At 42.0% G+C, this 17292-nt stretch overlaps 1 protein-coding gene across 1 annotated transcript in view; it reads left to right on the forward strand.

Moving 5' to 3' along the window:
* The first annotated feature begins 351 nt into the window (after nucleotides 1–351).
* RTKN2 (rhotekin 2) overlaps nucleotides 352–17292 on the forward strand; it is a 497356-nt gene continuing 480415 nt past the window's right edge. Inside the window, exon 1 of the mRNA XM_069611200.1 lies at nucleotides 352–648. Within this exon, the coding sequence (XP_069467301.1) occupies nucleotides 508–648 (141 nt within the window). The 5' untranslated portion in view covers nucleotides 352–507. The remainder of the gene's footprint in view (nucleotides 649–17292) is intronic.

Consider the following 17292-nt stretch of genomic DNA (forward strand, 5'->3'; position numbering starts at 1 on the left):
CGTTTAGGCGTAAGTAGCGCCAATTAATAGCCACATCTATTGAACACCCATCCAATTATTTAAAACAATAACAAAATATGACCTGTTAAACAAACAATGTTGCCGTAATAACACACATTTTGAAAAGAAACGTAGAAATATGTTGGTAAAATGTATATTTAGACAATGGGCTGTCAAACAACGCAAATTAAATGCATTAACCGTATTTAATATTTCCGTAAGTTATTCTCAAATATACATACCATGCTCAGATTTAAGCTTGAGAGTGATGAGATTTCTTTCTTTTCGTAGATTCTACCTTACATCTGCTAACATTATTTCACGTAAAATGACCATTCCAAGATGGTCGTCTTGTGCGAATCCTCCATCACGCCCGACACTTGTCACACATTGTTTGGAAGCTTTAATGTCCCCGCCCCTCACTTCTCCCCGGATCCCCGCCCGCGTGATATTCCCTGGAGATGGTGAGGGGTTGGAGAAACCTAGCAGTAAGGGTTTGATTGGAGAATGGCGGAGCAGCGGCGGCGCGATTTTCAAATGTTTAAACGCGCCGAGAGATGCCGGGCCACGGTGTCCAAGTGTTCGGCGCTGGGCATGGAGATAAAACGCAAGAAGATCCGCGAAAGCGCCGTGTTCCTGGAACAGGAGGTGAGCGGAATAAACAACGGGCGTGTGTGCATTGGCGCCGTAGCTCGTGTCTGCTTTTCTCTAACCCAGACAACCAGTCTTGAGGGAAAAATATTGCACGTCTCCGCACTTTCTCAAGATGTGATTCCAAGAGGAGCACCTTTGATTATGCGGGAAGCCGTCGCTTTAATTGTGTTTCTGATGCACGGTGCACCTGCTCTTGTGTTTCCTAAGTGTAAAGCCAATCAAAGCAAGAGGTTCATAAACCGGTTAGCTATAGGGGCTTGGTAAGCACTAGCCCAATTCCAACTCTTCTTGTTTATCCGATCGTGCTGGTGACTTAGATATGAGCGTACATGCACATTATTTCCAGGCACTTGTTTTAATGGGTGCATACTTGCCAACATTTTGTGACCAAAAAGATGTAGGTTTTTTTCAGGATAAGTTTAAAAAATAATTCGCATAACAATGACATCACAGGAAAATACAAAACATACATTGTTGGCAGCATTGAAGCATTCTAAAATACACAACCCATCAAACAGCACAACATTGAAAGATGTTAAAAATGTATTATTCTTAATGGTAAGTTAACACCAAATTCAGTTACCTAATTTCACAGAAAATACACAGAGCTGGTAGGCAACGTTTGCCACTGCTCTGTAGCAGCAGCCTGAGCAATACATATGTATTCCTGCAATGTAAGTTGAACACTGAATGACATGGAGACTGATACCCCCATCAGTCTGGTAGGCAGATGCTGTGTGATGGTGTTACGCTCTGCCACTTGCCTTCACTGGTGGTTCACCTAAGGGTTGTACTGGTGTTGTATGCAGGATACCATACAGCACCGGCAAGAGTGCAGGACAGAGTCAGATAGCTGTCAGGTCAGTTGATTGGTCTGAGCCCAATCAAAGTAATCACCTACCAGCCCACTGTACAGACAAACTCATTAATGTGTTGCTTGCTTTGTCCTGCAGCCTGCCTTAGTCACTTTAATGACCTGACACTGTAAAAAGCAGTAGCATCTGTCTCCCAAAACTGTAGGCACTAGGACTGCTTAAAAAGCAGTTGCCTACTGCCTAAATCTGTAGGATTTGCAAGTATGTGGGTGGGATACTAAAGAGGGCAACCTCACCATCCCCTGTTTCCATCACTTAAACCAGGATGAACTGACAGGTTTGACAAGTTGTTTAAGTTCCCTGTTGGGGGAATTATTCAGTAACCCAATTCATGAATGTGGTTTAGAAATAACTTTTCTACCATTTTAAGTTTTATTCGCTAAGGATTGGAGCTTTGCAACTTGTAAACATTAGCTGAGCATAGTACGAACAATGCTGGCATAACTCAAGGTTGACCGAAGTGGCTACATTCTGTTGCCTTGCGCTCCTTGTCGGTGTGTTCTGTGTTGACTTGGCAGATGGCTGTTATAATTCTGCGCTTGGTGCACAGACACGCATCGAATGGGTTTTATCGTTTTGCAGGTATGTTTTCTGTTGCAGTGATGTTATTCGAGGGTGTAGGCGGGTGCAGTTCTGTTTACAATAGAATGGTCCTAAAATATGCAGCTCCTGCCTCCTGGTCATTTAATTTACCAGCCCCCTAAAAGCGGCGTGCTCGACTTTTTGTTGTAATTAATGCGTTGAATGATTTTTGAACACCAACACACAGCTTTTCACTAGTTCAGCTTTACTGAGCCATAGAGTATTACTTTTTTAATTCAACTTCAAGAAGTGGTGTCTTCTCTGAACCACTATATCGAATATATTAAAATGCACAGTTGATAGTGGCACGATTTTTAAAAAAAAAAAAATTAATTTGGTGAAGCAAACGCACTTTTTTAGCAAGTGTGTGTGTATATCAATGGGGAAAACATGGAAGCATCCTCGAAACCGACAAGCTCAATATAACACTTGCGTGCTACATTCGAGGTTGGCGCAAGATGCGTGTTTGAATTTTTATTGTTACACAGTCAAAGCAATAGCAAGTAAGCGAAGTAAAGGATTTATGCAGAAATCAAGAGGAATCGGAGTTTAGCTGAGTGTGAAATGAAAGAAATGTGGTGTTGCTCCACCTCCCACCCCCAAATAGGCCAAGCCACTTGTGAATGACGGGTATAGAGTACTACATAATTTTGATAAAATATACTATGTGCAACTTGCACTGCAGTGGGGTATAACAGATGAAACCCCATATGGCGAGAACATGTACTGTGCCATGCCTCAGGAGTGGTAATTGGGGCTTACAGCAGGTTCTTCTAGGAAGCAGAGGACCAGAGGTATATTCCACACTATGTAGGGCAGTGGTCTTCAAACTTTTTTTGTCCTGGGTCCTCCTCAGAAAAATGTGGGCAGGCTATTGCATGCAGTTCTCTCCTATTGCCCTCTCCCCTCCCCCAGGGCCAGTGTTGGCTGATGCATTTTTTTAAGTGGAGGGGCAAACCTATCCCCCGGTCTCCAAATATGCCCTAGCGAGCGTGGGAGCCCAAACCAATCGAAGGGGGGAGTAGGGGGTGGCTTCCACTGGGATTTTTTTTATAATGGGTTAAAAGGCTGTATTTTAAGCACACTTACAAAAAGAGTAATAAAGCCAGTTTGCAACTGGCACGGGGGACCCATGGGGATGCATTGTACTTTTTACTGTACATCGGTAACGGCTGCTGTATTTCTCTATGATCAGTTTATGTTCTAAAGAATGCCACTAACACGCTGTATGCTAAGAAACAATTCCCAAGATTACTAGAAGTTAAGAGGCTGAATGGAATGTTTCAGTATGTCACAAGTGCGCCGGGTGTGATGAACCTTTTACCCAAAGACAACCGTATTAAATATACTTTAAAAAAAAAAATGGATATTTAGTAGGGGTTGTAATATCAGGAATCCAATGTGGGCTGCTGAATCCAAACACTGCAGGTTGCGGGCGTGTTAGCTGTAATACTGCTGGAGTCTGTCCAAGTCTCGGGCGCATCTTATTAAGGATAGGTTTGCAATGATATCTCTGTTTGTACTTTGCAGTTTGTATAGCGCTTAGACACTGGGTATCCACGCGCTTCCATATTTTGTGAGTGGCTGAAATTGTGGCTGAATGTCAGGCGTGAAGTCCCTGACAATGCACTCCGTCAGAGCAAAGTCTTCATAATCGGGCAAACGCCACTCTCTCCGTTTTTTGTTTTGTAACGTGAACGGACCACTTATTTTCATTGCAATACAAGGATGCAGTCTTTTATACACTTAAGTTTACTTTGAAGTGAAACATTTTATTAGAAAAGATGTGTTCTCACAACCTTGTAAATAATTTTCTTATTTGAGGAGAGCAACCTCTTGTTTACACCTCCTCTTCATTTGGACATGTAGACATGTACTATCACAACCGTGCACAAGTTGGCCATGTTCTATTAATCGCTCTTGCTACACTCTCCTGATCTCAATGATTTGTGTCATTGCCACTTCCCAGTACCAATAAACTTGTCTACCCTTATAATTTAGTTTGACAGTGTTTCCAGAATTCCACTTTCGTACTTTGAGCCAAAATCAATTCTAATTCACGTTTCATGTCATTATTTTTTTTAAATGCTTAGAGCTATTCTGTTTTACTTGGTCGAAATCTTCTTAGACAACTTTGGAAAGCACTGGAGTACCTGGGATGTATACATACTTGTTGACGTTTGTCAGATGGCTATAAATGGTGTGTTTGCTAAATCTGGTCTTCAGCTTGCAATTAATATTGTGTGTAATGGTACTGTTTAATTACAGCTGTAGCTAAAGACCAGATGACTTTTTTTTGATTTTAAGAATCTAGATAATACTTGGATTTAAAAAAAAAAAAAAAAAAAAATTCAGGCAATGCTGAGAAGTATAATTTTATCATGAACTGTCTTCACATCGGGCAGCGGTCTAGCCGAGGTGCAAGATGGTAAACTGTTGGCAACAACCCTTGTAAGCTCCGGAATGCCTAAATCCTGCAACCATTCAATATTAAATACCTACAGGTTCCTTTTGGAGCATGGTTTAGAAGGGGTCTCTGCTGGCCCCAGCTGAGTGCTGTTATCGCAGCTCCTAGTGTGCCCTCATCCTCCGCTCGGGGTAGAGCGGAGACCTGACGCATAAGGGTGCCGGTGAGCCTTCTTGTGTACCCTACTATGGTCTGGTGTCCTTGAGTGGTGGACAAAGTGAGGTTTATTTGGTGGTGGCTGCTGCCTGCAAATTAATATGGTCTGGAGGCACTGAGTGGGATGCTGTCCAGTCGCTGGAGGACTGAAGCCCCACTAGGTCTTAGGGATGACAATCCTTGGGCGCTCTGTCATGCTTCAGGCATTGGGTAATAAGGACTGTGGCAGGGCACCAATATCCTGTCTTAGGTGCTTTTAGTCTTCCGGAGGCTGAAGTTGTTGGAGCGGACCCAGCATTGTGTAGGGCCGCACAGCATTTGGTGGACTGGAATAAATGGGAGTATGTGGATGAGGCAGTGTCCCCCTTGGCGTTCATTTTTAAAATCCTTCCGGCCTCTCAGTAATAGCTGGATTTTTGTGGATGTGATCCAAAATACTTAAGCTGCTGGCACAGGGCATATTGATAACTGCAGTTTCTGAAATACTGTCGTGTTTTAAAACAGATTGAAAGCGGAATAATAGTAAAAATACATCTAAGAATGGGAAGCATGGCACGTGAAATGCCTTGAATGGCTGATTGCTCGCTATTATGGAGTATGTATTGGTTTCACTGATAGTGTGGGGTGGCCCTGTAAGCGGATTCAATTCAACACTACAGCTAAGTCAATGCCTAGTCTGGGATGCTGAGGGAAACCCTTATTGATGTATTTTTATGTCCAGTTTGTTTACTCTGGATGACAACCCTTATATAACACCCCTCGCTTAGAATCCCCCTGACCCCACTGAGCCAAGAAGTAGGTTTGTTTTGCAAATTAAAAGGTTTATTTGAAAAAACAATATATAGATATCACACTTTTATAATAAATTAATATTTGATAGCACTCTTGTGAAGATGATAGTGATCAACAATGGATAATGTTACAGTGGTACACTCTTTTTGATGGCTTAGAAGTGATATAGAGAGGATAAAGTAGCTGAGAATGCTTTTATGGCTTCAAGGACAATGCAATGATGAATGAAATGCAGTACAGAAAACAAACTTGATATGACTTCAACAAAAGACAATGTAATCACTTTTCTTTGACAATTCACCCCCTCCCCCCTTTATGCAATGTAAAGAGATGGAAGGAAAGCAAACAGTTTTCAGGAATGCAATCGCATATAATTCAGTTCCCCCCCTAGCAAGCTTAGAGGACAACAGGTAGAAGTTTTAAACACAGGCCCAAAATACTTTGAATGTGATGACAAAGAAGTGAGAAATGTGCTAAAATTGCTTTTAATTCCCTATAGGAGGTTCAGGGTGAGTGAGAGATACTTTAAATTAATTCAAGATCACTTTAGCAATGCTCTATGAATGATTGTCAGGTTGCAAACGAATTTCAGCAAAGGAAAGCAAGGACAAATATTTTTACCCGTGGCTGAAATGAAGCAAAATGTCAAATCGCGGCAATTTAGTCGCGTGTGTCGAGCGCAATTACGGAGGCACTATAAGGGGTAGCAAGGTTCGTTGGAAAGCTTAGAATCTTAGCTTTAAGATGACAGTTAAAACTCGTCCCAGCACAAACGGTTCCGGAGATGCAGCCAATCTAGTAAAGGTAGTATTTCGGATCAGAATGACAGATGACAGATGACAGTTTTCAGTTTTAAAGATGACAGAATGACACGATTCTATATTTTGGACAGGAATGCGACTTTGCCACAGATCGGGTCAGGATTGGACTGCGGTTCCCTCGCCACGGACGGTCTCTGCCTGGTTCTGCTCACTGGATAATTCTACATTCTGGGTCAGCTCTGCTAGCGGCACTGCACAGCGGTCTGGTCTCTGGTTCTGACAAAAGTTCTTGGCACTGCACGGCGGTCTGGTCTCTGGTTCCGGGTACAGCTCTGCTTTCTGGGAGTTTCTGGCACAGGGTTTTAGGCCAGAATCAAACCGCTCAGCCCGGCTGTCTGAATAGTTTGGTTTGATTGCTAGGTTTTGAAGGCCTGCTGATAGGATTTCAGCTGTTGGGTTCTAGAGTTCTTGGAGTTTCTGGATGTAAAGTCTGAAATCAGGATGTGGAGTGGTCTGTCAAAATGCTCCGCAGAAAGTGAAAAAGAAAAGACCTATCTGGCTTCCAGTGGCTCTTTTTATGTGTTTAGAAAGTGGGAGGGTCGGCTCATCTTCTATGCCCATCCCTCTCAACTTATCATTGGCCAGTTCCTCCTCTCTCTCTTGATTGGGGGAACTGGGTTGTGAGTCAGATTGATGAAGTAGGTTTATGGTCAGAGGATCCTCCCCTTGTCAAATTGCACACATCTATTTCTGATCCAAATACATATTTATCTATGTACCATTTTTTTCTAATATTATAAGTCCAGTTAACATATTTTCTGTAGCACCAAACCATTCGATCCCTGTCTTTGTAAGATGTCGTGTCCACTTATGACAGAATTCTGCCCTTTTCATCCAGATCACGACCTCTAAACCTTTCCAGATTTTACACAAATGTGCACCAGGGATATGGGTTTCAGATGATGGTGTCAGATTTATAACATGCATACATTTGGAATAACAACCTTTTTTCCGCTACTATCCCTAAGAACACACCACACCTCTTAAAATGTGCACAGAAAAATCACAAGAATGATGATTATGTTTATATAATTTTTACAAGTCGGCACTATGAATTATCCATCTTTTTAAAATCATGCTCTGGCCCCAAAGGGGTGTGGATTTCCAAAGCACATGGTGGAATTTCTGGTTTATCCACTTCCCCCAAGCTCAGCTTGCTCACAGATGCAGTGCCCCTCCCACTTCTCCTTCCAAGAGGAAGCCATTTACGACCCCCCCCTAATATAACATTTGCCTGAGCCAGCGACAGTGCTTTGTTTAGTTTCCTGTACTCCCTAGGTGCTCCTCCCCTAATTCAATCAGAGAGGTGTCATCTCTATTTTGGCAGGGGCAGCAGAATGCAGCCAGGCCTGGGAAGAGTGGCTGAGCAAGTTTCACTCCTGTCGGGGGTAGTTGCCGGGCAGAATTCACTCTCTTCAAGCCAGGCTTCAGCTAAATGTCACTTTAGTTCCCAGTTTTCTACATTCAAATCAAACTGACAATTTTTACACATGCAGCTAGAACGCTGATTCTAAGTTCAAAACTATAACATTTCAACAGTTGCAAACTATGTGACACTGAACAGTAGGTCACTCATTTATTTTAAACATTTAGATTTTAGTGTCTTTCAGTCCAATTTCACTTCAGCTGCTGACACCCACTGCTCAGCCAGATTTGTTATGAACATTGCTTTGGGCTCTTTCTCTTTCCAGATTTAGTATGCACACAAGAATACATTCTGCCAAATGCCTGCTGGTGTTCATTGAGATTTTTGAATATCTTGTGATGTTTAAAATAGGCATTTTTAGCTTGCATTTCAGAGAAACAAAGGTGATTTCAAAGCGCTTTTTTTTTTTTTTTTCTTTTTTTTTTTTAGCCACCGGCACTGCTGTTTTTCCTTTGGCACACATTTCACTCATGGCACTCCTGGCCCCTCGCGCTCGCACTGGTGGGTGGCAGGTCAGGGGACCACTTTGCTGTGTGCAAAACTGCACGGTTCTCTAGGATTCTGGCGCAAATGTGGGCTTTTCCGCCCTCTTGGATTTCCTAAGCCCAGAGCACCAAATGTTGCAGCATAATAGTCCAAACGTGGGTCAGGACACCCAAAAGCCCATAAATGAGATCAGCATTGAGGCTGCTCTACCCTGGATCTGAAGACGATGCTCTATCTGGCTGATAACGACCAGTTAAGTGAGGCGATGGGAGTCCACTCCACATAGTGTGTGATTAGACCAGTTGAGGGGCAAGACAGCTAAGGCAGAGGAAAGGATGTCCACGCTGGAAGATTTCTATGACAAACATGCAGGGGTTGCCACTCAGTTTAACATGTGACTGTAAAGGATTTGTAGCCAAATTCACCAATTTGGAGGATTGCTCAGACCTTTAAATTCTTTAAAATTCCTCTAGACCTGTAGGTTGAGTAACTTTTTACTTGCTCGACCTAAGACAAATGCACTTGACCCATGGCGAGGGTAAGTTTTGCGTCCGCTTTCTGTAAAATTGTGCTTTTGACTACAAGCCCTTTTCATGTTTTGTGCACTGTCACCCAGAGGCCAGCCAGTGTTAACTTTTATTTTATTTTACACTTCCATCACATGGAAGAGGATCCCCATTCGGGTATATAGCAGTGAACCGGGCCCACCATACATCCTCACAGAAGCTAGTTCCAGGAGGCTTGCTGAGGACAGTGATGATCCTATTACTGGTCTACCAGAATAAGTGTGCATGCTGAAGTTTCATTGGGTTAGAATATCCTTTTATCCTGACTACAGCACTGAGACCTATGCAGTCATTTGCATATTTAAAAAAAGAAGCTTAGGGAGGAAAATATAAAATGCCTCTGAGGATTAATGGTCGTAGCAAAGGGCATTTCTTTACTGATCAGCAGTCTACCTTGCACTCTGCATAGACGCTGACATGAGGAAAAACAGACTGTCTGGATATCCTCTGGTTGGGGGGGCTGGGGTGGTCCCTACTGTTTACGGGGAGAGGAAAATTAAAATGTGTTGGGAATTTAATGTGCCCAAAAAAGTATGGACGTGCTCTGTTATGTCGGCGGGTAGTTTCAATTGATTGTGCTTTATTGCACTGTTTGTTTGAAGGTTAAATAGTCATTTGTTCTGGGTGTTGGTCACCCCCAGGTGAGTGTTTAATGTGGTAGGGTGGAGGATTGCTTTGGATTTGCAGATCCTGCTTGTGCACTGGTGGACACCGCAATTTCTCACCCCCTCGCCCCCAACCGTCCCCTTTACTTTTTTCCGTTCTTCTCGTGCTGGTTGGGTGGGGTCGTCTAGTGGATGTTGAGCTAGATATCCAAAGAGTACAATTATGAGGCCACCAGCTTCATTCAGTGGGCAGACATACGTTGGGGATGCAATACATTTGTTGTAATCCGGGCTCAATGAATCAGACTTTGGCTAAGTGGAACATGTTAAAAGGGAAGGTCTGAGAAATTAATGCCATTAAGAGGTGGAGGAAATGTCCATATTCTAGCAGGAATGAGATGCTCTGTTGGAGGAAGCCCAATTGAGTGAAGGGGATCAATCTTGAATCTAGATTAAGTCGGCAATTATTTGCCCCCTGCTTTATTGGCAAGGTGCTCTTTGCTCTGGATAAGTCCTCAAGTACCTGCAGTAGTTAATGACTCCATATTTGACGAAGCATGCAAGTATGTGGCTCTTGACCTGTTTGAGGGTAAAGGTAATTGCCTCCTTAACGCGTATACGCCCAATAATTTTCAATAAAAGAGCGCCTTGGAGAGAGCTCACCACCACTCTGTCTTGTCTGAGATGTTGATGTCAATTGTGTGTTGTACAAAACGTTAGATGGTGCTCGCGGAGGAACTACTGGATGATTATATTGGTCATATAAATCTTTAATCGAGATGGCACTCCATAACTCAAAGCCTCCCATGTCCTATTTCTGGCCCAGGCATTTTTGGGTCGGGCGCTTCTTGTGTACACAATTCATACCCAAGAATTGACTTTGTTTATATGGGAGAAGGACTATAACAGATTTGGGCAAGTTAAGATAACTGCCCTGCAAAGCAGATTGAATGCACTGGGGTATGGCGGTTGCAATTTGAGGCACTTGCGGACACTGCCTTTACACCGATTATTATGAAGGCTATCTTTAAATATTTTAAAGACAACAAGAATGTTCATACTACTCAAGCTTGTGCGATGAGAGCCTTTCAAGATCACTATGCATGTCCATGTCATATGGAGATCGGCCGATCCTTGTTGATGAGGTGTAAGCATTGGAAACACAGGTTACAAAAATAATGTGCATGTAGTAAATTACCCTGACGTAAGAAACCCACTAAATACTGAATTTGGGGAGTTGTTCACACCATCATAAAAGGTGGGTAAGTACATCTATAATACATAAGTGGCTAAGGCGCACAAAGAAAGGGACACCAGGAGCGTGCATGCAGGTGAGCTGGTAAATATGGAGCATGGTATTACCCAAATTGATCTAAAGAATGTGAGCGAATGGTAGATTTGACCGAATTCGGTCACTACCATTAGTTTGAATTTTCGCGATCAATTTGAAGCCAAAAATACCGAACATGAAGAGGCGGCGTTTTCCCCCCCCCCGCTCTGTGGTGGGGGTAGGGGGCGTGATTGGTTTGCGCTGGTGTCCCCCCGCTTCCTTAACATCTGCAGCGGGAGACAAAAATTGCTCAGGCCTCTGTTTTTAATGAATACTCAAAACGGGGGCCCGGGCTGTTACACTGCGGGCAGTTCACCCACAAACAAAATGTTTGCGGGCAGACAACCCAGATCCGTGGAGCATGGCTCCAGGTGTATTGCAGCCATACGGGATGGCTCAGGAGTGTTGACGATTGAGACGGAATGGGAGCTGAACATAACATGTTTGTCCTGATGTTGCCCATTGATTCTATGTGGTTTAAAGTACATTAATCTGTGGTAATTTACTTTGACACTATCACTTCACTCCGTGTTTATTTTTTAAATGGGAGAGGGGTGTGTGTGTGTCCCATACCCTTCTTCCGTACTCGGTACCATCCCCATAACCCTTAAATACACGTGTATATTTACTTACCTCACAGTGATTTCTGTCGAAGTAAATTACAACCGAGTAATTTACTTCGCTAAAACTATGTAATGCGGTTGACCAGGTAAGTGCTTTCATTGAAGAGACCAACCTGCTGTGGCTAACAATGGAGGAGGTGTTGGGTCTTGGTTCCCCTCTTTTATAGGAGGACCTCAAATGGGGTATGAGAAAAATGTGCATGTGCATGTGTAAGTCTGTCGGGAGATGGAATTGCCTATAGAGGGACTTATAAGTTTATACATCAGTTGCTTACAGTATGAGGAGGTGTTTCAGGTGTGGAACTTACTGGAGACTTGGAGGAAAGCTGTGATTATTTTGTGGCCCAATTCAGGACTGGGAGAAATGGACATCCCGACCTTGCATGCTGTTGTCTCATAAATAGTTTCCAAAATTGTACGTATAATTCTGCCTGGGAGGTTAGAGTGTGATTAGCAAGTTGTTTCATATTGACCAATGTTGGTATATCCCTCTGTGTAACAGAGGAATCAATCTTGGGAGGTTGTTTGTGATACTGGAGCAAAGAAGACGGGTGGAAGTGCTAGCTAGTTTGGACATTTGTAATACATGCTGGGGAGGATATACTTTACACAGCTGAAGTTTTTCTATGCATCCACAATGGCCAAGGTGAAAACCATCACCATAATCTTGCATAAACAGCAGATAAAGGATACGTGTCGGGACTGGCCAGGGTCACTTCAGATGTTTTCCTTGATAGATCCTTTGGCACATGCACTGCACCTTCATTTTAGTGACACTGATATTAATCTGGATGATATAAGTTACATCCTCTCGTTAAATGCTTATGATGGCATGGAACAATAATACACTGATACAGAAGTATGACTACGTGTGGAGCATTCATTTGTAGTACTCAATCAACTCATAAACTTTCAAAGAAAAATATATTCTGTTATACAAGTGGCTTGACTTTCATGTATTGCAGGGAAAGTAAATCTATTTTAGGTATTTAAAACATAATGTAATAAGTATATGTAGTAGTAAATAAGAATAGATGAAAGATCTATATGAGGATCCAATTTTTCCTTGGCTACTGGAGATCAGTTGGGCTTGAACTCAGGTTTATAGGGTCACTGGAATACCTTTATTTTATATATCTTTGTGGAATGCCAGATAACAGAACGGGAGTTGGGACTTCCAGCGATGGCTCCTAAGTGGCGTCATTGAATGTGTATATATTCAGTGAAAAAATACTTGGTTAAGAGAGTTAAGGTGATCAGATTTAACGCACCAAAACCCCTGAAATTCAGCATTTGCATTTCGAGCAAGTCCACCTTATCTGCCGTCACGTTGCGCAGTGTATGACCACAATGGTGACATCATTGATGACATTCTTATTTACATCATACATGACATCACTGATGAGATATATACATCAAATGTGGCATTACTGATTTAAATAGGTTAGAATATTTTGTTGTCCCCTTTTGATATTTTATTACACTTCATACTAGTAACCAGACATGGAACAATGATACACTGATACAGAAGAATGACTACGTGTGGAGCACTCATTTGTAGTACTTATCAACTTATAACATTTGAAAGAAAAATGTTACGTTATACAAATGGCTTGACTGTCATGTATTGCAGGGAAAGTACCTGATTCTGGTAAATCTATTTAAAGTATTTAAAATGTAATGTAATAATTATATGCAGTAATAAATAAGAATAGGTGGAAATGGAAACCAAACCTGTTTAATAGTAAGTGTTATGAAGATAGTCAATGTTAAAATGTAAGTTTACAATTCTCCTTACTGTAATAACATTACATGAACCCATTCTTTTCTATGACAAGTTTTATAAAAAATAATCACAATGTACGCGCCCGTGTGCATTGTGATAATATATCATCTAAAATTCAAAGTTTGGTTATTATGCAAAAGAAATCTGATACTCATGCTCAATATTGAATTGTGGACAGAGCAATGGTATTGCTATTGTTTTTAGTTTATTTTGAAAATAAATTATGAATTTTTATCACAATAGAACGGATTATCAAAGTACTTAACTGCTTATTTGCTATTCTTCTTTGTAATAATATCTGTGTACTTAAAATGGTATACTGTGTGTTTATATTTAAAGAAACAAGGGCCGAATACATTGTACTGTGTACGTATCAAATCTGTACTTATGTTAGAGTTGTCGTATTTCAAAAAGTAATTCTTTAAATCCGTCATGTCATGCATGATGTAATTGGTGATGCCATAAATGATGTCACCGTTGTGGTCATACACTGCACAACCGGGGGTGCATAGTTATACTTGCTTGAAATGTGATTGCTGAATTCAGGGGTTTTGTTGCGTTCATCACCTTAGTTCTCTTAGTCAAGGTGCTTTTCACTAAATTTCAAGGGTTTTGTTATATTAGTTTCTTCTATGGCCATGTCCCTCTGTGTTTCACCAATATGTTTCTCTGGGGCCCTCTAGCAATCGCCTTCGGCCGTGGACACTGTACATGTTAAATGTTTCTTTTTTGTTCTATGGATGTGATGAAGTCTTCTCCCGGTTCCAGTCCAGTTTTAAGAAAGCATATGTCAAGGTGCCACTAAAATAGTAGGACGTAAGGAAATGTTCTTGCTATCGATCAACTGTGAGGGGGGAATATGTTTTTTATAACTAATTGAAAGCTGTTTTTGGTTGGACCTGTCATATAGGTCAGTTATGTTGATGGGCACCTTAGAGTGCTGAAAATGCATGAACGACTTGATGCAAATACTTCTTAGATATGCCTCCATTGCTGCTGCAGCCAGGGAAACCTTGCTTTATTTCCCAATTTGTCCACTGGTACGCCCTGTTAACGTGTCATCATGCAGTTTTTGATTGGGGCAGGTGCTTGGCCTAGTTTGAGGCCAATTGCCCACAATTGGAAGGGCATTTGATGGGATTGGATAAAATGGGAGAACATTTTAGGAGGACCTTTGGGTGATAGGTGGTGGGATGCATGTGTTCATTGCAAGATGGTGTTGCAAAATTCAAGGTTTTGCATCAAGCCTATTTGACCAGAGTCTGCTATATTGGACTAATCTGGTAACTAGGATTAAGGGGAACTTCCTTCATCTGGTGGATATGTGGGCACATCTATACATTCTGGGACAATTTGGTTCAATATGTAAGCGTTGCACTGACCAATTGCCAAGCAAATCGGAAAATGTGCCTGCTGGGTTTACTCCCTCTTAGCAAGATTACTGATCAGTTTAGTTTCTCACTGGGCCCGATCTTAGCCAAGCGGCTTGTTTCTATGATGTGCAATGCCTTCCACGAACCTTCAGCAGTGATGTGGAACAAATAACTCAAGTGGTTTACTGAAAAGATGACTCTAAAACTACCTCGCCAACTTGGTGAAGAAGTCGGTGCAGTACATTCAATTTGGCAGGTATTTTTGGACACAAGAAATTCCCCTCAAGAAGACCTGCCTTGAGCAGGTGATTTCGAGGGTACTTGTAATTTGCTATGGTCAAATGGAAAGATTATATTTGCTACACAATGGGAATGCTGCTTTAATTATTAGAGGTCTCTTGATCCTTGATACTATCTATTTGCGACATTGAACTTTAATTGTTTGATTAGGGGCTTAATCAACGACTATTTTGACTTTAAGAACTGAGATGAGATGGGAAGGGAATGGTGGGATGTTGGTACGTTTATTTGTTTTTTTTAATGTTTGACTTGGTTTTATTTTTTGCCGTTTTTGTGTTGGCTTAATTAAAGCCAATAAAATGCACAAACAAAATCATGCTTTAGAAGGTTATGCTGATGGTACTGGCTCACACACATACTCTGAGCAGTGCATGTTGCATTCATTTTCGCCTTTCGTGGCTCTGCTGTGTATTGCCTGTCATGTTTTCCCCATCCTGGATCTGTCCACTGCTGTTCAAGGTCCCATTGAATTTTGGAGGCAGGGCTGGGCGATCCACTTCTCCCATTTGGCCGTTGTGACCGATTTCCATTGGCTCGGTGGAATCTCTCTTATGTTTTCAAACTTTTAGGAGCTCTAGTATCGATTCTGCAAGGAAAGTCCGATCTGCTGAAACATATTCCCTCAAATTATTTCTCTGAGCAGCAATTGAATGTTTTTTGCACACTTTGTGCTCAAAGGAGCGATGACTGCAGAAACCATAAACGCGTAGAATCTACTTCTTTTATTTTTAATTTAACCAGTATTAAAAACAAACCATTTTGCTTTAGTGGGTTTACAGACAGTTCTGAATCGGAGATAATGAAATCCCCCAGAACAGGGCACCTGTAATCATCCGAAGCGTTCCATGTTAGTCACTTGCAGGTAGAGTAGCACCTGTTTATATGGCATAATAAAACTCCTGCTCATCAGAAAACTGTAGCTACAGGAAAACTACTAACAACTAGTGCTCACATGAAGCGAACATATAATTGTGCATCCTATGATGAGGGATGACTTTTACATCTGATCTTGTGATATGAGACTATGCTAGTCAGAGTTTAGCATCATGATAGCATGACCACTACAGTTAGCCTTGGCACAGATTTGGTTTATACAAGTCCATATGGCTGTCTAATGGTATAGCCATTAGTTACTGTGAAAAAGAAAAGCATGTTGGCAACGCTGGTGGATGAAAATGCCACATCAAAATATGTTATGGCAAATCCTTTCTTTTTCCTCTGAACACCTGCCAATGTGTGCTGACCAGCATCAATGTCTCCCTCTCTGCCCTAGTCTCCATCTGCTACGACCTTTTCCTTCACTCTTGCCTCCCTCTTGCTCCCACTTCCACTCTGTCTTCTGTTGCCCCCTCACTGTCCTCTCACCAGCTATTTCCCTCAGTCTCTCTTGTGCGCACCCCCTTTTTCGCCACCCGCCCCTCTGCATTTCTGTTGCCTCCCTTTCTTTTCCATTTACATGCATATGTCGCCACTTCCCGGACTGACTCTTCTTCTCAAAACTGCACTTGAATCTTTCACTCATGGTTGAAGTATCAAGAGATAAGCATGTAGCTGGAATACACATTTTCCCATAGACAAAAAAGGACATTTTTTGCTAGACTGCATAGCCAAAACTTGCTGGCAGATTTGGACCAGGCTTGAAACAACTTGGACAGAGTGTTGATTCACGCTGCTTTTTGTCATTTGGGGTTATTCCATCCAGTACATTTTGAAATATTTTGATGGAGAAGGAGGGTGCCGCCTTGTTGGGTGTCTTGACCCACGTTCTAGTTATTGGGCTGCAACATTTGTGCTGTGGGTTTAGGAAATCCAAGAGGGCGGAAAAGCCCACATTTGCGCCAGAATCCAGGAAAACCGCACAGCTTTGCGCACAACAAAATGGCTGCCTAACCTGCCACCCACCAGTGCAAGCGTGATGGACCGGAAGCGCCAGGGGTGAAAGGTGGTGCCAAAGGAAAAATAGCAGTGCCTGTTAGCTAAAAAGCGCTTTGAATCACCTTTGTTTCTCTGAAATGCAAGCTAAAAATGCCTATTTTAAACATTGCAAGATATTCAAAAATCTCACTGAACACCAGCAGACATTTGGCAGAATGTATTCTTGTGTGCATACTAAATCTGGAAAGAGAGAGCCCAAAACAATGTTTATAACAAAACTGGCTGAGCTGTGGATGTCAGCAGCTGAAGTGAAATTGGACTGAAAGACATTAAAATGTAAATGTTTAAAATAAATGAGTGACCTACTGTGAGTGTCACATAGTTTGCAACTGTTAAATGTCATAGTTTTGAACTTGGAATCAGTGTTCTAGCTGCATGTGTAAAAATTGCAAGTTTGGTTTGAATGTAGAAAACTGGGAACAAAAGTGACATTTGGCTGAAGCCTGGCTTGAAGAGAGTGAATTCTGCCCGGCAACTACCCCCGACAGGAGTTGAAACTTGATCAGCAGCTGTGT

Source organism: Ambystoma mexicanum, chromosome 8 (assembly GCF_040938575.1).
Source record: "Ambystoma mexicanum isolate Mex_15411 chromosome 8, UKY_AmexF1_1, whole genome shotgun sequence".
In the NCBI taxonomy this organism is placed as follows: Eukaryota; Metazoa; Chordata; class Amphibia; order Caudata; family Ambystomatidae; genus Ambystoma; species Ambystoma mexicanum.